This window comes from Nerophis lumbriciformis, linkage group LG32, assembly GCF_033978685.3.
Source record: "Nerophis lumbriciformis linkage group LG32, RoL_Nlum_v2.1, whole genome shotgun sequence".
NCBI lineage: Eukaryota > Metazoa > Chordata > Actinopteri > Syngnathiformes > Syngnathidae > Nerophis > Nerophis lumbriciformis.
In genome coordinates this window covers 15,616,392-15,636,966 of record NC_084579.2, presented here as the reverse complement: position 1 = coordinate 15,636,966, position 20,575 = coordinate 15,616,392, and the positions used below count along the sequence as shown (strand labels likewise).

General features: G+C 41.4%; 1 protein-coding gene across 2 annotated transcripts in view; it reads left to right on the top strand.

Moving 5' to 3' along the window:
* LOC133574886 (astrotactin-2) overlaps window positions 1-20,575 on the top strand; it is a 752,799-nt gene that overhangs the window by 321,612 nt on the left and 410,612 nt on the right. For both annotated transcript variants that reach the window (XM_061927222.1, XM_061927221.1), the window contains exon 4: window positions 16,441-16,593. In XM_061927222.1, coding sequence (XP_061783206.1) covers window positions 16,441-16,593 — 153 coding nt within the window. The remainder of the gene's footprint in view (window positions 1-16,440; window positions 16,594-20,575) is intronic.

Sequence of the window (20,575 nt, the reverse complement as noted above, 5' to 3'; positions counted from 1 at the left end):
AACATAAACACAACAGGACAAATACCCAGAATCCCATGCAGCCCTAACTCTTCTGGGATACATTATACACCTCCGCTACCAAACCCTGCCCACCTCAACCGACGCACGGGGGTAGCAGGGGTGTATAATGTAGCCCGGAAGAGTCAGGGCTGCATGGGATTCTGGGTGTTTGTTCTGTTGTGTTTATGTTGTGTTAAGGTGCAGATGTTCTCCCGAAATGTGTTTGTCATTCTTGTTTGGTTTTGGTTCAAAGTGTGGCGCATTATTAGTAAGAGTGTTAAAGTTGTTTTATATGGTCACCGTCAGTGTAACCTGTGTGGCTGTTGACAAAGTATGCCTTGCTGTCACGTACGTGTGCAAGCAGAAAATGTATGTTGTATAACAAGTGTTGGGCTGGCACACTGTCAATACAGATTGTAGAGAGCGCCAAATGTTGTACCATCATGGCACGGTCTTATTATAGCTGTAAGGGTGAAAATTGGTGAATATTAATCCCGGGAGTTTTCTGCGAGAGGCCCTGAAATCCGGAAGTCTCACGGGAAAATTGGGGGGTTCAGCAAGTATGCTGAGCCGCATCAAAGTGATCAAAGAACCGCATGCGGCTCCGGAGCCTCGGGTTGCCGACCCCTGGACTAGGGCGACAAAAACATGTGATTAAAATAATATTTTTACATACTTTTGTGTTTTTATGTTATGTGTTTATGCTTTTTATGCGGTCAAATGTGCTCCAGTTCTGTAGATGGGTTGGCATCTCCAGTCTGGCAACGGAAAGTTTAGTAAACTATCTGCCGATCACTCAAAAACTTTTTAGAAATGACAACATGATATTTTAATTTTCAGGAGCAAAAAAAACGTGTGAAGTTAACGTGTCAGTGAAACGTCATCTGGACGCTATGAGTCCTTTTATCTGCAGTAGGGAAATGATTCATATGGGAGAGTAACCATTTTCCAATGCAGTCCATATATATATATATATATATATATATATATATATACTGTATATATATATATATATATATATATATATATATATATATATATATATATATATATCCTTTGAGGCAACACTTGCCTTGACCTTAAAAAGTTCAAATTTGAGGCCTGGGTTTAAATATGTTATTTTAATAGGAGAAGGAGGGTTGTTCTTGTGGGGCAGTGTGGAATGAGATTCTCTGACCATCGCTGGAAGGCAGAACCTCGGAGAAGAGAGAATATCGGTTAGTCACTGAAATTGGATGCAGCCTCCCCCGCGATCCTCCAGCGGATAAGCATTATTGATGATTGATGGATGGGGAGATGGGAAGATGGATGGATGCGTGCGTTGCAGGGTTAGAATGTCCGTGGTTTTTTTCCCCTTGTCATGCCTTGCTGGGGAAAAGAGCAAGATTTGCACTTGTTGTGATCTATTACTCTTAAAGTGGTTTGGGTGCAGCTGGTGTAAACATGACAGGCGACATGCAAGAGGATCAGATCAGAATCCAGTCCAGAAGACTAACATAGTTTATTTGAATTGAGAATACAACGTACACATTCTGTGATAAAAAAAAGAATAATTTACTGCATAATTAAGGATTTATACATGTTAAGGATGTTGGGATGTGCCAATTCCAATACCGATCATCCATGAGTGAGATCAGCTGATACAGACACCGATCACTTGTAATAACTATACATGTTTTAATGCATTTATGATGTGTAATAGACAGTGAAACCATATAGTTGCTGATTTATTTCCTGAGTTTGTAAACAATATCAACGACGACAAAAAAAAATGTGAACATTTGAAAATAAAATATCGATCTAATCAGTCGAGGATCGTTCATACTGTGGTATCGACAACACCCATGTATGGATCGATCTGCTTTCTCCTGTGTATGTGTTTTTTGCACACTTCTTAAACTTTACCAAGCATTTATTTCTTGTGTCGTTTTCAAGATAGCTTGGCGGTTAGCTCGGTGATTAACATGTCATCTTGCTTACTTCTGCTTGTACATGTTTATCCTCAAGTCTTAGACTTAGACTTGGACAAACTTTATTGATTCACAAGGGAAATTGTTCCACACAGTAGCTCAGTTACAAAGGCTAAGGATGGAAAGGATAATGCAGGTATAAAGTAGACTAAGAATGTACCATAGTAGCAATATAAAATATATAATGTATGTAATATTTACATATTATATATACAGTACATAATGTATAGTATATACTTCTAGTGATAATAATATGGTGATATCGCATTCGAGGAGTGGCTCCACACTGTGTATGTAGATACCGAGCTGCTCGCTGCCTCGGTCAGGGAGCAAAAATGGATAAAGACGCACAGTTCGTTGGTCATTTTGGTTTTCAACTACCATCGTTTGAGTGATTGGTCTAGTACCTTTTTATTTATTTATTTATTTATTTTTTATGTGTGGAGGATCTTTAGAATGTGTAGCAAGCCAATAAAATAAAAATAAAAAAAACAAGCTGCTGCTCGCAAATTACCCCGAGCTGCACTTTGGACACCTTTATTGTATAGCAATCATCATGACATCTGTTTTTTTAAGATACTTTCATTCTCAAATATCTCTTATGTGTAAGTGTGCAAGACAGCTGTGATAGACATTGTTGCGTTTGGACCAGTTGTTCCTCCCAGGGAATTCAAGCGGCTGGTCGCTCCCAAGCTCTTTATGACAGTACAGCTGAGTAGAAGAACCACCAGAGACATAATAGGTATTTTGTAATTTTATCTCCAAAGCTTTGGAAATATAATGAGACCAGTCCAGCATAGAACATTCAATCGCACAGCTAAGATGGTCTGATCTAAAATATGGAAACCTTCTCTTCTATAAAGTGTCTCTCCCTCCCACCCTCGTTGTCTTGTCTCTCTTTCTCGCCCAAACACATGCCCATTGTCCTCCTCAGCTGGACACAGGAACAGATAAGGAAAAGGAGTATCTCTCCTCCTTACATTCCAAAGTCAAGGTTAGCACACAGTATTTGCAGACAACCAAAAGACCACAATTGGAAGAAGAACACTAGCTGTTTTGTAATATGATTATGAAAATAAAGAAGTAACACTTAAATACGGATATATGTAAATATCTGCCTCCGACAACATCTACAAACCCCAAAACCAGTGAAGTTGGCACGTTGTGTAAATTGTAAATAAAAACAGAATACAATGATATGCAAACCTTTTTTCAACCTATATTCAATTGAATAGACTGCAAAGACAAGATACTTAATGTTCGAACTGAGAAACGTTATTTTCTGCAAATATTAGCTCATTTTGAATTTGAGGCCTGCAACATGTTTCAAAGAAGCTGGCACAAGTGGCAAAAAAAGTCTGAGAAAGTTGAGGAATGCTCATCAAACACATATTTGGAACATCCCACAGGTGAACAGGCAAATTGGGAACAGGTGGGTGCCATGATTGGGTATAAAAGCAGCCTCCATGAAACGCTCAGTCATTCACAAACAAGGATGGAGCGAGGGTCACCACTTTGTGAACAAAGAGTGAGCACATTGTCCAACAGTTTAAGAACAACATTTCTCAACGAGCTATTGCAAGGAATTTAGGGATTTCACCATCTACGGTCCGTAATATCATCAAAGGGTTCAGAGAATCTGGAGAAATCACTGCACGTAAGTGATGATATTACAGATCGTTGATCCCTCAGGCAGTACTGCATCATAAAGCGACATCAGTGTGTAAAGGATATCACCACATTGGCTCAGGAACACTTCAGAAAACCACTGTCAGTAACTACAGTTGGTCGCTACATCTGTAAGTGCAAGTTAAAACTCGACTATGCAAAGCGAAAGCCATTTATCAACAACACCCAGAAAAGTGTTCTGTGGTCTGATGAGTCCACATTTTAAGTAGTTTTTGGAAACTGAGGACGTTGTGTCCTCCGGAACAAAAAGGAACATAATCATTCGGATTATTATAGGCGCAAAATTGAAAAGCCAGCATCTGTGATGGTATGGGGGTGTATTAGTGCCCAAGGCATGGGTAACTTACACATCTGTGAAGGCACCATTAATGCTGAAAGGTACATACAGGTTTTGGAGCAACATATGTTGCCATCCAAGCAACGTTATCATGGACGCCCCTGCTTATTTCGGCAAGACAAAGCCACGTGTTACAACAGTGTGACTTCATAGTAAAATAATTCGTTGTAAAAGAGTGCAGGTACTAGACTGGCCTGCCTGTAGTCCAGACCTGTCTCCGATTGAAAATGTGTGGCGCATTATGAAGCCTAAAATACCACAACGGAGACCCCTGGACTGTTGAACAACTTAAGCTGTACATCAAGCAAGAATGGGAAACAATTCCAGCTGAAAAGCTTCAAAAATTGGTTTCCTCAGTTCCCAAACGTTTACTGAGTGTTGTTAAAAGGAAAGGCCATGTAACACAGTGGTAAAAATGCCCCTGTGCCAACTTTTTTTCAACTCGTTGCTCTCATTAATTTCTAAGTTGATGATTATTTGAAAAAAAAAAAAAAAAAAATTTTTTTTAATAAGTCTATTCAATTGAATATAAGTTGAAAAGGATTTGCAAATCATTGTATTCTGTTTTTATTTACGATTTACACAATGTCCCAGCTTCACTGGTTTTGGGTTGTGTACTTATCACAGATACATTTTCAAAAATGTTCTCTTAAAGGACTATTGGTAAAACACGGCAGCCGTCGGTGGTGTTCTTATACTTGTTTTCTTCATTTTGAGCCAGTTAACATTTGACACTTTTAAGTGGACAATTAATAGTACTATTAACTTCTATTTAGTGATCATTATTGAAGTCATTTTTTCTGGACGATTTCACAAGCATTCATTCAAAAAGGTCACGGGTCAAGGTTACAGCGTTGGTCTCACTCTTGCAAAAAGCATTGTTGATTGCGTACCTAAACGCCACGAGCAGGTGCCTCCACAAGCGAGCTTCTGCAAAAGTGAGCCCCGATGCAGAGTTCATCATTTTCTAGCAAAATATAGTGCCCAAGGCATGGGTAACTTTTACTATGAAGCCATACTGTTGTAATAAATGGCTTTGTCTTGCCGAAATAAGCAGGGGCGTCCATGATAACGTTGCTTGGATGGCAACATATGTTGCTCCAAAACCTGTCAAGGGGTCTATGGGTGGGGGCCAGTCCAAGGAAACATACCTGATGAAGAGAGAGACCTTTGAGTGTTCCATCTATTGACAAGGAAGGATCTGTAGCTAATTACTTAAAATTAGTATTCTTGTTCTGATATCTAATATTTTTACCATTCTTTGTCTATGAAGACAACCTAAACAGGAATTAATGTAGGGCTTAGAATTGACATCACATTGGAAGGAAGGAAATATTAATACTGGTTGAAGCTTTAAACACGCCACATCGACGTTTCGTTTAGCTGTAGCTGCCAGTGCGATGCCCCGCGTTTAGTATGACCTTGCTTCCATTAGCCAGAAGCTTTAGCATCTCTTGGCAGCCCTGACTTTTTCATAAGAGGGTCGGCAGTTTTCACACAGGGCAGAGTGGGTTTTACTTAAGTGATAAAGGATGTACGTGCAGAAAGAGAGACCGTCTCTTTTTCTCTTCATAGCACTTGAAGTAGTGAAAAAAAAAATGGATCGATGTGGTCATTTGGTGTGAATAGCTGTGGATGATGGGATATCCCTTCCGTACACGAGTGGAAACACACATTTCTTTCATGTAGTGGTGGAATAAAATGCAGGGGAAGGAGACGGCACGGCACAGGAAGTATCGCTCAACAGGGTTTTATTGAGCTTGATGAGTGATTGGAGTGTGTATGCAACTATGTGTGTGCATGCAAGACTATGTGCAGGAATGAACAAGGACATATTACCAGGAGGTTGTTATATGTGCGTGTTGGTTGGAGAGGCACACAAGTCCAAAGGGGCTGGGCAGAAGAAGGTCCGTGATCCAAGCGGGAGGTCCGTGGGGCTGGAGAGAGGCGTCCTGAGGTCCGTGTCCAAAGCGAGGGGAGTCGAGGATCGAGGGAGGCAGTCAGGTCGCACAGCTCACTTCCAAGGCGATGGAGAATACTGCGGGAACAGGGAAACGACAGGAAAAAAGTAAGCACAAGGAGCCGAGGAATACGGAGAGCAAACACAGGAGAGGAGCCAGAGACGCGAAGCTTGCTCTAAGACAGAGAACTACGTTCCGGCACTGGATCGTCGGCTGCGTTGGTCTTTATGCTGTCGAGCCTCATTAGATCCAAGTGCGGAGATTGCAGATAGCCTGCAGCCGTGTAGGCGCGTGGCCGCGATTTGAGCGGGACACACAGGGGCGTGTCCGGCGGAGCTTCTAGCTGCCCCTGCAGCGGAGGGAATGATGGTACGCGCATGCGCCGTAACAGGATACTTTACATTAGTTCCGGGCGATACTACAAAATTGGGTATCCGATACCAAGTAGTTACTGATACTAAACATTTTCAAGAAAGGAAAAAAAAAATCAGGATTGTTAAATGATAGTGTTATCTATTATAATCAGACAAAAACACAGAAAGTCGGTGTAGCAATATCAATGAAATATTTAAATGTTGCCCTAGTATTGGCTCTGATTTAAATCATTTGGGTTTTGCCCTTAAAGCCTTCCTATGTGCAGTTACTTATTTGCTGAGTTTGTAAACAACAACAAAAATGACAGTTGACCATATAATTATTTTATACTCTGTATGGTTATTTTCGATATTTGTATCAATCCAATCCACTCTGTTTACATTCAATAGCTCTTGCTTGCGACCTCTTGCGATAGCGATACATATCTCGATATATATATTGTTAGTAGCTTGTTGTTCCTGGTTACCAATCGAGCTCCTATTGGCCATTCTTAAATCTTAATTCTAGCCTGATTTAGCCATTCCTCTACCACTTTTGACGTGTGTTTGGGGTCATTGTCCTGTTGGAACACCCAACTGTGCCCAAGACCCAACCTCCGGGCTGGTGAGTTTAGGTTGTCCTGAAGAATTTGGAGGTAATCCTCATTTTTCATTGTCCCATTTACTCTCTGTAAAGCACCAGTTCCATTGGCAGCAAAACAGGCCCAGCGCATAGTACTACCACCACCATGCTTGATGGTAGGAGTGGTGTTCCTGGGATTAAAGGCCTCACCTTTTCTTCTCCAAACATATTGCTGGGTATTGTGGCCAAACACCTCCAGTTTTTAGAACGTATCTTTGTCCTTGTGATGTCAGATGAAACACATTAAGGTTTTAGAATGGCCTTCCCAAAGTCCTGACTTAAACGTGTGGACAATGCTGAAGAAACAAGTCAATGTCAGAAAACCAACAAATTTAGCTGAACTGCACCAATTTTGTCAAGAGGAGTGGTCAAAAATTCAACCGGAAGCTTGTGGATGGCTACCAAAAGCGCCTTATTGAAGTGAAACTTGCCAAGGGACATGTAACCAAATATTAACATTGCTGTATGTATTGCTGTATGTAGATTTGGAGATTTTCAGTAGACCCATAATAAATTGTGAATGTGAATGTTTTCTGTGACCAACAAGTATGTGCTCCAATCACTCTATCACAAAAAAATAAGAGTTGTAGAAATGATTGGAAACTCAAGACAGCCATGACATTATGTTATTTACAAGTGTATGTAAACTTTTGACCACGACTGTATACCAGCCCTGGATCATTGTTCCCTGTGAGTGAGTTTCATTTGCAGTGATTGTGCTTTGGTCCCGTGCACTCCCTAGCTGCACTAACCGTATTTTATAAACCAAAAAACACCTCAGTTGCATTCCGCCTGCCATTATCTGCATTCTTTAGGTCACACTGCAAGCACCGTTTCCCATCATTACATATAATTATACGTTGCATTGAGGACGCGCTTTGTCCGCTTGTCACTGTCAAATTTGCGGAACACAGCTAGAATGTGTCATCAACATGCATTATAACGATATATACCAATGGCGTGGGGTGAGGTTGATGGCTGGTGAGGCACTGACTTCATCACAGTCAGATTTACAAACATATGAACCCGAAAGAGTATCTTATTCACCATTTGATTGGCAGCAGTTAACGGGTTATGTTTAAAAGCTCATACCAGCATTCTCCCCTGCTTGGCACTCAGCATCAAGTGTTGGAATTGGGGGTTAAATCACCAAAAATGATTTCCGGGCGCGGCGCCGCTGCTGCCCACTGCTCCCCTCACATCCCAGGGGGTGATCAAGGGATAGGTCAAATGCAGAGGACAAATTTCACCACACCTAGTGTGTGTGTGACAATCATTGGTACTTTAACTTAACTTTAACTTTACACATACAAACTGTAGCACACAAAAAAGCACATTTAATTAAAAAAAAAAACGTTATCATGGTCTTACCTTTATGTAATATATTGGGTTGGAGGCAATAACCAGGCGAGGTGATGAAGTATGTCTCTTTACTGTAGACTTCAGAACAGAATCACACACTTGACGTCAGGTGCGCAACACCACGTAAATCGTTGGCCAACCAAAAAGTAACCCCAGTACGCTATAGCCAACATTAACCAGGAGATGACAACAGACAAACATAGATCACTCTATTACATTCCTCCCCTTTTAGAAATGTAGAAGTAAGTTACTCAAAAGAAATAAACAACCCAACCACAAAATGCAGCAGCTCAATAAGAAGCCAAAAAGTGCAAAAACAATCATGTTCGTGTTGGAGGAGTTGTGAATGAATGAAATATGAAATCTGTGCTGCAGTTTGCAGGTGTACCTAATATTGTGGCCCTGCAGTCATTCACAACTCCTCCAACACGAACATTATTGTTTTTGCACTTTTTGGCTTCTTATTAAATAACTTTTTTAAATAGATTCAATCTTGCACGTGGAAAGTTTAAGTGTGGGCTTTAGTTGATATAACACTCCCGTCAGGGGGTGCATTCTACGGCGGGGGTGCAGGAGGCGGGATTACTGCGAGCCTCACACAGTGCGTCTTCGCAGCAGTTTTATGATTGCTCAGCACAAGAAATACGTTACACACTTACAGTTGTTGACAAAATACACTGTACATTATATACCTCAGCTAACTAAACTATGGAAATGTATAATATAGTTCATATAGCAATACGGTCTCACTGCACAGCAGGCCAGCAGTTAGCCGAGTCCGCAATCCATGGTGAGGCTCAACTGAGTGACGTGCCTCAACTGGCTGCTGATCACCGCACCGTCTCTTCTCAGTATTTGAACGGCAAATGTGAAAATTCAAAGATTTTGAATAAAAATAATCTAAAACTGGTGAAGTTAAATGGAAAATAACTTTATAGTATAATCACTGGATACATTTAACAATTTAATTTTTTTTTTTTCTTTTTACATTTTTTTTCTTTCCATGATGGCAGGTGAGGCAAGGCCTCACCTGCCTCTAGTGACTGCACGTCACTGATATATACTAATAGTAGTAAAATCTCTATCGTCGACTAAATTCAGAGTATGTATGTCAGGGGTGTCGGATCAGGCCCACAAACAGGTTTTATCCGGCCCGCATATGAGTTTGCTAAACATACAAATGAACCGGAAATGTTTGAATGAAAGAAACAACTGTTTTAAATGTGTCCGCTGGATGTCGCTATAGCAATTATTTGTATATTTGTAGATGATGCTACATATGTACAAAATAAACCACGTGATGTTAGTACATCAGTCGAGGAAAATGAGTAAACTACATAAATAACATCCGTTAATTTGATTTTGATATCTTTTTTTTATCTTGATAGATTGAAAATTAACACCATTGAGTTGACTGATGAACATTATCACATAATTTATTCATAACATATAAATAACAACAAATAAAGATAGAATACTAACGCAACATGTAAGTGTAAAAAAACTACACCAATACATCATCCTACTACCATCAGGGCGCAGGTACAGAACTATCAAATTCCGGAGGGCCCGCCTCAGGAAAAGCCTTATCCCTGCAGCTATAGCCACCCTTAACAGCAGGCCCGGCCGACCTGTCTGACAAGCCTGTAAATGTGTGTTGGTCATGTATGATGTCTTTTTTTTTTTTTTTTTTTGTGATGTGTAATGTCTAGTGTTTAAATGTACGGCAGTGACAATGAATTTCCCCAAGAGGACCAATAAATCTAAATCTAAATCTAAAACCCCAACAACATTATGATTTGTACATATCCAGAATGTGATCGTTCTATTTTCAAACAAAGAAAACAATCTGAAGTTGTCTTTATTTTTAAGTTATTGTGCCGTGATTTTACCAGTCCGGCCCACTTGGGAGTATATTTTTCTCCATGTAGCCCCCCGTCTAAATTGAGTTTGACATTACTGATTTATATTGTATGTCGTCTGCATCGTGCAGCCTTAGTGTCCCATGGTCTTCTGCTGGTTTAAGAGAATGACATATTAGTAGAGAGACGATCACAAGTACCGTAAAGGAACTTTTACTTCTGCTGGGAGCTTTAAATGTCAGTTTGGATTATTCTCCATTATCCGTTGAGCCCCACTTGCATACACTCAAGGGTTAGATGCACCTACACTTACGTTTGCGACATGGTTACCAAAAAAAAAGTACAAGTTATTCTCATACCTCCAAGATTGTGCGGTTAGTCGGAAATATTTGTGTGTCCCTGTGCTTCCTGCCTGCCATTTGGTAGTGAAATAAACATGTCTTCCCATTGATCTGGGAGCAGAAACACTCTGTGATCTGCACATTTAGGCAGCTTGAGTCTCCACGTTTTGATTTTGGAGGTTCAACAGTATTATATACCGGATTGACTCAAAAATAGGACAACCCCACATATCCCCCTGAGAGCCAGGGTCTACTGAGATGGACTTGTTTGTTTCGCACAACAGGACTACTTTTTTTCCCACAACATTTGTCAAATAAATAGACAAAAAACAAATGTCCACTGCAGAGGTGGCTGATGAATATGGGTTATGGGCAATGTTCCCTCTAAGGTGCGCGCCTGTGCAATTGCGCACTGCTCAAGCGTCCTCTGCGCATGGCAAATCTATGCCACGCACAAAATCAAATAAAAAAATAAGCGCATAACAATTTTCGACACACGGACACGACAGAAAAAACTGTTTTCATCATCATTGTTCAAATATTGTAACGTCTGTCGAGACGCTTTGAGGACATTAATTCCATTGATCACTTTACTGAGCAAAACTCTTTATTATCGGCCATAAACACATCACCAAAACATTAGTAAAAAATGTATATCTAGCAAAACTGGTCATTTTCTGCAGTACAAACCAGACCAAAAGCAATATCAACAGCAGCCGCTCGCTCTTTCTCACTTGCGCCAACACATGCACATATGGCACTTAGCCAGTGATGTGTTTACAGCCACACAAAAAGTCGGACAACTCCAACACCACACATAAAGTGTCATTCCAGGTCGTTACACTATGATTTACCAATCAAATGTGTGCTTATTCTAGTGTCATTTATTAGGAATCTTATATTATAAATATGAATCATGAAATGCTGTTAGTATATTAAATAAATACTAATAAAAATATATTTTTTACAAACAGGAAGTTGCAGGAATGTACACATGATCCCCTGCTTACATCTCATTGTGCAACATGTGAATGTTTTAATGGGAACTAAATGCAATGTCTGAAAGGGGTACAAATTATTTCCAAAGCAGGACCTCCGCCCAGACAAACAATACAAGTACACAGTTCATGAAAAACATTTTTTGTTTTTGTCATTGTAAGTGGACCTAAACACTTACATTAGAAAATAACCTCATGGAAATGACTGCTGTCATTTGATTATAATAATAAGAGAAGGTTGTCTGTCTATCTGTGTTGGCCCTGCGATGAGGTGGTGACTTGTCCAGGGTGTACGCCGCCTTCCGCCCGAATGCAGCTGAGATAGGCTCCAGCACCCCCCGCAACCCCGAAAGGGACAAACGGTAGAAAATGGATGGAGATTGAACTTATTTAGTCAGGTTTGGGACAGGTGTGCTGCTGGTGTAGCCACAGTGTGCACGTCTGATGTTGCTCACATGGGCTCCACTGAATGCTCAGGGAGTTTTTGCGTTTGCTCACACACATGAAAAATTAGAGGGAACATTGGTTATGGGTTATACTTATATAGCGCTTTTCTAACTTCAAGGTACTCAAAGCGCTTTGACACTATTTCCACATTCACCCATTCACACACTGATGGTGGGTGCTGCCATGCAAGGCCCTAACCACGACCCATCAGGAGCAAGGGTGAAGTGTCTTGCTCAAGCACACTACAGACGTGACGAGGTTGGTAGAAGGTGGGGATCGAACCAGGAACCCTCAGGTTGCTTTTTCAAGACCCGTTCTTGGGAGCATATGGTTCTTTTTTTTAATTTGTATTCTTTTAGGACAAGATAGGATGAGATAGACTTTATACATCCCACAATGGGGGCATTCAGCGGGAAGTAAAACATGTGCCATTGGGCTGTGAGGCCAAACAAGGCCATTTTAAGCCTACAGGTGCACAATAAGTGAGTAGTTTAATCCCACACCCATTTTTCAATGTAGTGGAGATCACCACGTTCGATAGATGGCAACGTGTATGCCTTGTGGACATGTCATCAATGATTGTGTGAGCTTAAAGGAAAAGGTATTACATTTTGGGAAGCAACTGTTACATCCACAATGTAGGAAGGAGCGCGGCCACTGGTCTTTTTCTACCCACAGCCGTAATCAATCAATCAATCAATCACAGTTTATGTGGAGGTTGCCCTCCAGTGGGTTCCTCAGACCACCAAACATCGCCATGAGAGCCCGGATCAGGGTTACAACACTGTTTTATTCTTATAAATTAGTGCAGTGGGTTGCTTTCTCATGTCTGTCTCTCACTCCTGCTCCAACATTGTCTCTCCTTCCGGCTGCTGCTAATAAAGGTGACAGGTGATTAGATCACAAGGCCCACCTGGGCCATCTACGCACCTGTCGCTGTCTTCGAGGCCGGTCCTGGCATAACCTGTTCCGCGGCAGGCCCGCAGGCCACGCCACCCTCCACAGTTTATTTATATCGCCCTAAATCACAAGTGTCTCAAAGGGCTGCACAATCCACAACGACATCATCGACTCAGATCCCGCATCAGGGCAAGGCAAAACTCAATCCGATGTAGTAGGCTGTCACACATGTACGGAATAATTCTGGTTTTGCTTACCGACCTCGAAGCTACTTTATTTGGTACATGGTGAAATGATGAGTGTGACCAGTAGATGGCAGTCACAAATAGGATATACGTGTAGATTGCAATATGACTCAAGTAAACAATGCCAACATTGTATATGTTCCATTGAAAATGTAGAACATTACACACGGTGCTTAAAAATCTTTCAAAATGTTTACAATGAGAAACCTTGGAGGGGACTGCAGATGTGTTTCTTCCTGCCTCCTCCTCAAGAACATTTGCAAGTATCACTTGTTGTATTTAGAAGATTTATTTTTCAGCCTCTTGGCTTCGCCCAGGTTCTACTGGTGATTTTGTCATCTGTAGAGTACTGCCTGAAGTATTTGTGTCACAACAGACATGAAATACTTGTTTTGACTGCAATCACTCCTCTTCCCTGCATCTGGGGTCCAACTTTAAACTGACTAGCTTTTCATTATGTTTGACCATTGTTATTGTATGTAAAAATCTGCACTGCAAACACATAATTTCCCCATGTAGTACAATTATTCAGTCTATTCTAACTTATCCCGTGCACATATATTGCACATTAAATAAGTGTATCATGTACAAATAATAATAACACTCTCATGCTACTCATGCATTAATCATATTTATAAGCTGTTCTTTGATGACTGAGATGTGTGTGAGATGTGAGATTGTTGTCAATGTGTCAGATCAACGGCTTTGTCATGAAAAAAAAACATATGCACAAGTAAGTCCATGTAAAGCAAGCTCATATTTCACAAAACACTTCTAAAATACATGTTTTAATAACGCAGTTCAAAGCTACGGAGATGCAGGAAATTACAAATAAAAGAAAATGTGTTTCCATCTATGTTTTGTAGGATTGCAGTGCGGTAATTTGTAACACAAAATATTTTTTGAATTGTTTTAAAGCACTCAGCCATAAACATACCGGCATCAAAATTTAAAAGATGTTTTTGTGTGTTTTTTTTGCAAAATGTGATACTTATGTATATGTGTATGTATGAGGAACAATGAGGTTTTTGTCCTGGTCGTGGAACTGTGGACCAGCTCTATACTCTCGGCAGGGTCCTTGAGGGTGCATGGGGGTTTGCCCAACCAGTCTACATGTGCTTTGTGGACTTGGAGAAGGCATTCGACCGTGTCCCTCGGGAAGTCCTGTGGGGAGTGCTCAGAGAGTATGGGGTATCGGACTGTCTGATTGTGGCGGTCCGCTCCCTGTATGATCAGTGTCAGAACTTGGTCCGCATTGCCGGCAGTAAGTCGGACATCTTTCCAGTGAGGGTTGGACTCCGCCAAGGCTGCCCTTTGTCACCGATTCTGTTCATAACTTTTATGGACAGAATTTCTAGGCGCAGTCAAGGCGTTGAGGGGATCTGGTTTGGTGGCTGCAGGATTAGGTCTCTGCTTTTTGCAGATGATGTGGTCCTGATGGCTTCATCTGGCCAGGATCTTCAGCTCTCACTGGATCGGTTCGCAGCCGAGTGTGAAGCGACTGGGATGAAAATCAGCACCTCCAAGTCCGAGTCCATGGTTCTCGCCCGTAAAGGGTGGAGTGCCATCTCCGGGTTGGGGAGAAGACCCTGCCCCAAGTGGAGGAGTTTGAGTACCTCGGAGTCTTGTTCCCGAGTGAGGGAAGAGTGGATCGTGAGATCGACAAGCGAATCGGTGCGGCGTCTTCAGTAATGCGGACGCTGTATCGATTCGTTGTGGTTAAGAAGGAGCTGAGCCGGAAGGCAAAGCTCTCAATTTACCGGTCAATCTACGTTCCCATCCTCACCTATGGTCATGAGCTTTGGGTTATGACCGAAAGGACAAGATCACGGGTACAAGCGGCCAAAATGAGTTTCTTCCGCCGGGTGGAGGGGCTCTCCCTTAGAGATAGGGTGAGAAGCTCTGCCATCCGGGAGGAGCTCAAAGTAAAGCCACTGCTCCTCCACATCGAGAGGAGCCAGATGAGGTGGTTCGGGCATCTGGTCAGGATGCCACCCGAACGCTTCCCTAGGGAGGTGTTTAGGGCACGTCCGACCGGTAGAAAGCCACGGGGAAGACCCAGGACACGTTGGGAAGACTATGTCTCCCGGCTGGCCTGGGAACGCCTCGGGATCCCCCGGGAAGAGCTGGACGAAGTGGCTGGGGAGAGGGAAGTCTGGGCTTCCTTGCTTAGGCTGCTGCCCCCGTGACCCGACCTCGGATAAGCGGAAGAAGATGGATGGATGGATGAATCTGCATTGAAAATGTACTGCATAATACTTGCAAATGAGACTAGTAAGTAAACAAGATTTTAAATAAATGGCTAGTTGTTATTATAAGTTAAAGTTAAAGTACCAATGATTGTCACACACACACTAGGTGTGGCGAAATGATTCTCTGAATTTGACCCATCACCCTTAATCACCCCCTGGGAGGTGAGGGGAGCAGTGAGCAGCAGCGGTGGCCGCACCCAGGAATCATTTTTGGTGATTTAACCCCCAATTCCAACCCTTGATGCAGAGTGCCCAGCAGGGAGGTAATGGGTCCAATTTTTATAGTCTTTGGTATGACTCAGCCGGTATGATCTGAACTATTTATTAGAAATATCACTGTTAAATGTTAAATTAAATTAATTACATTTTATTCTAAAATAATTAGCATTTATTAACACATGACACACATATTGAAAATTGGTACTGTTGTTTACCCCACAGATTAAATGTAAACATTACATTTGTAAGAAAAAAAAAAAAAAATGTGAATGGAAAACATGGAACTATTAGTCAGTCAATTAGTAACATATATAATAAAGTGTAATGGTCTCAACCTTTTGACCTCAACAAAGGTTTTTGTCATGAATATTCTTTGTTGCGGGTGAGAACGTTGATATATATGGCGCCTGGCTTTTACACCCTTTCTTTTACCATTTCCAGGCTCTAAGGAAAGTGAGCAAAGCTGCTCTTTCTCTCCCTCGAATACACAGTCACTTTCCCCAAAGCGAGGTGTTCTTGAGTCATCTATCAGAATGACTGAGACTGGGCCACTAGGGGAAGAAATGTTGGCAGGATCCCTGTAGCGAGATGAGGCAATATTGAATTGATGGAACCCTTTGAAGACCAGGAGAAGGGGAAAAAAAAAAAAAAAATGAAATATGGCTACTTTTTTTTTTCTAAATGGGGCAGGCTATTGGCTCATGATGTATATGATGCTCTGGTTTCTGATATATCCCAAGTAAAATAAGTTATTTGCAGCATGCCCTCACTTTGAATTTAGGAGTACTTTCTTCAATGTCTGAACGTATTGGTCACTTGGAAGGGTGAGTAATAGTCCCACTCTGTCTTTCTCTGCTGCAGCCCTTGACCCAAACAGGGAGGCGGTGGAGGATTTGATGCAGAGGTTCCAGGACAGCTTCCGCATTCCTAAAACATCGCCGGACCTTTCCCACTACCAGCACGTCATCCACAGCTCATCTACCGGCCGCCGCAGGGTCCCCAGCCACACCAGAGGTAGGGCCAATAAGTTGTCAAATGAACTCGACGTTCTAAATATATGTCAGGGCTGCACCATTAATCGACATCAATGTTTTAATTACCATATTTTCTGGACTATAAGGCACACTTAAAATCCTTTTTTTCCCTCAAAACTCGGCAGTGCGCCTTATAACCCGGTGCGCCTAATGTACATAATAATTTTGGTTTTGCTTACCGACCTCAAAGCTATTTTATTTGTACATGGTGAAATAATAAGTGCGACCAGTAGATGGCAGTCACACATAAGGAAAATGTGTAGAATGCAATATAATGGCAGTCACACATAAGAGATACGTGGAGACTGCAATATGACGCAAGTAAACAACACAAAAATTGTATATGTTCCATTAAAAATCTAGAACATTACACACGGCACTCAAAAATGCATCAAAATGTTTTAGTACAACTTTGGTAAGCTATGAAGCCGCACCGCTTGATGGATTGTACTGTGCTTCGACATACAATTATTAGTATGGTGTGTGTATAAGGTAAGACATATTATCTGGAGTTTTGTTTCGCATTATGCAAAAGCAACTTTTCTTACCTTCTGGTACCTGCTGATCTGTATTTGGGATCTGCATAAGATAATGTCCGCCGCTTTGATATTATTGTAACACCTGTGGCTGACTCATTCTGCTTCAATATGGTGATACACTCAACTGCTTTGCCAAGTTAGTTACACACCCGGTCATGTTTTTGGGATCTGCATAAGTCCTGAAATTTGCGCATCCGCCTTTGTAGTCTGTACCGACACCGTAGTCGATAAGTTTATTTTTTTTCTCTATCTTCTTGTTATGTGGCATTCATCCTCCGCTGTTGACATTTCTAATATAAAGTAGTTGCTTACCGACCTCAAAGCTATTTTATTTGTACATGGTAAAATGATGAGTGTGACCAGTAGATAGCAGTCACACATAAGGAAAATGTGTAGAATGCAATATGATGGCAGTCACACATAGGAGATACGTGTAGATTGCAATATGAATCAAGTAAACAACGCCAACATTCTATATGTTCCATTGAAAATATAGAACATTACACACGGCGCTCAAAAATCTATCAAAATGTTTTAGTACGACTTTTGTAGGCTATGAAGCCGCACCGCTTGATGGATTGTCGGCGCATTAAACAAAGAGTATTATTATGGTGTGTGTATAAGGTAAGACATATTATCTGGCGTTTTGTTTCGCATTATGCAAAAGCAACTTTTCTTACCTTCTGGTACCCGCTGATCTGTATTTGGGATCTGCATAAGATAATGTCTGCCGCTTTGATATTATTGTAACACCTGTGGCTGACTCATTCTGCTTCAATATGGTGATACACTCAAACTGCTTTGCCAAGTTAGTTACACACCCGGCCATGTTTTTGGGATCTGCATAAGTCCTGAAATTTGCGCGTCCGCCTTTGTAGTCCGTGCCGACGCCGTAGTCGAAAAGTTTCTTTTTTTTCTCTATCTTCTTGTTATGTGGCATTCATCCTCTGCTGTTGCCATTTCTAATTTAAAGTAGTTGCTTACCGACCTCAAAGCTATTTTATTTGTACATGGTAAAATGATGAGTGTGACCAGTAGATGGCAGCCACACATAATGAAAATGTGTAGAATGCAATATGATGGCAGTCACACATAGGAGATACGTGTAGATTGTAATATGACTCAAGTAAACAACGCCAACATTCTATATGTTGCCAGGTCCCCTTTAAGTAACAGAATAATCACAAACATTATTACTGCAGGGATGTTTGCAGTCAAATCTAAGAACAATTTAATTTACCTTAATTTTGCACCACTATTGTTTACGCACTTTTTGTGTCTTTTTACGCATTGTAATCAGAAAGGAAGTGTTTTTTTTGTTTTTTTTGTTGTTGTTTTTTACCGACCCTGCATTCTCTAGGTCAAAACCCCGGTTTTATGCACTTTTTGTGTCTTTTTACACATTGAAATCAGAAAGGAAGCGCAGTACCGGAAGTGTTTTTTTTAAATTTATTTTTAATTTTTTATTTTTATTTTTTTTTACCGACCCTGCCTTCTCTAGGTCAAAACTCAGATTATCGCTTTCCGCCGGTGTTTTGTTTTGTTTACCGTATTTTCCGCACTATAAGGCGCACCGGATTATTAGCCGCACCTTCTATGAATTACATATTTCATAATTTTGTCCACCAATAAGCCGCCCCGGACTAAAAGCCGCGCCTACGCTGCGCTAAAGTGAATGTCAAAAAAACGCTGCGCTAAAGTGAATGTCAAAAAAACAGTCAGATAGTTCAGTCAAACTTTAATAATATATTGAAAACCAGCGTTCTAACAACTCTGTCCCAAAATGTACAAATGTGCAATCACAAACATAGTAAAATTCAAAATGGTGTAGAGCAATAGCAACATACCGGTAATGTTGCTCGAACGTTAATGTCACAACACACAACACACAAAATAAACATAGCGCTCACTTTCTGAAGTTATTCTTCATTCGTACCGGTAAATCCTTCGAATTCTTCGTCTTCGGTGTCCGAATTGAAAAGTTGCGCTAGCGTGGCTTCCAAAATGGCGGGCTCCGTCTCTTCGAAATCATCGGATTCAGTGTCGCTGTTGTTGTGCAGCAGTTCTGTGAATCCTGCCTTCCGGAAAGCTCGGACCACAGTTGTGACAGAAATATCTGCCCAGGCATTTACAATCCACTGGCAGATGTTGTCCGGCGTTGTCTGCCCGTCTTAGTGAAGGTGTGTTCGCCTTCGGTCATCCATTTTTCCCACGCAGTTCGCAGTCGTGATTTGAATGCCCTGTTGACACCAATATCCAGCGGTTGGAGTTCTTTGGTTAATCCACCCGGAATGACGGCGAGTGTTGTATTTGTGTGCTTCACTTGTTTTTTGACACCATCTGTGATGTGGGCGCGCATAGAGTCATATATCAACATGGACGGAGCAGCGTATAAAAAGCCACCCGGCCGCTTCGCGTAAACTTCCCTTAACCACTCGCTCATCTTTTCTTCATCCATCCATCCCTTCGAGTTAGCTTTTATGATGACGCCGGCTGGAAAGGTCTCTTTTGGCAAGGTCTTCCTTTTGAATATCACCATGAGTGGAAGTTAGCATGGCAAGCTAGAACCACAGTGAAGGATGACTTCTCATTCCCTGTGGAGCGAATATTCACCGTACGTGCTCCCGTTCCACAGTGCGGTTCAGTTGCTGTGAAATACGGTAGTAATCCGTGTGCGGATGGAGAGATTGCGTCTTTTTATGACCCGGATCGTTTAGTAGGAGCCATTTTGTGGTCTTTACAGATGTAAACAGGAAATGAAACGTACGGTGATATCCGCGCGTTTTTTCTTCTTCTTCCGGGGGCGGGTGAAGCGCTTCCTGTTCTATGGGGGCGGGTGCTTTCCTTGGCGGTTGCTTGCGTAGAAGAAGAAGCGCTTCCTGTTCTACCGGGAAAAAAGATGGCGGCTGTTTACCGAAGTTGCGAGACCGAAACTTTATGAAAATGAATCGTAATAAAGCGCACCGGGTTATTAGGCGCACTGTCAGCTTTTGAGAAAAATTGTGGTTTTTAGGTGCGCCTTATAGTGCGGAAAATACGGTATATTTACCAAGTCAAATTTCTGTCCCCGTTTATTGTGTTTTTTTTGGTCGACTTCAAAGTAATGAACTTTCCGGTACAATTTCTTAAAAGTTTTATCAATTACAAATACTGCATTTTCAGTAGTAGGACTCCCGCGTGTTATTGTTTTCGTCATGGCGAGCAATAAACCCAAGAAGCAAAGCTTCAATGAAAAGTGGCTTCTATAATATAGAAAATATACTGGCAGCGGTAAAGTTTAGATCCATGAAGGAAAGAAAACAATTAATGAATGTTTAGAACTGAATACATGTGCAAAAAAAAATGTTTTTTTTTTATTATTCTTTTATGAATTAAGTAACGTTTATGACAACCTTATTCCAAAACACAAAATAGAATGTGAGA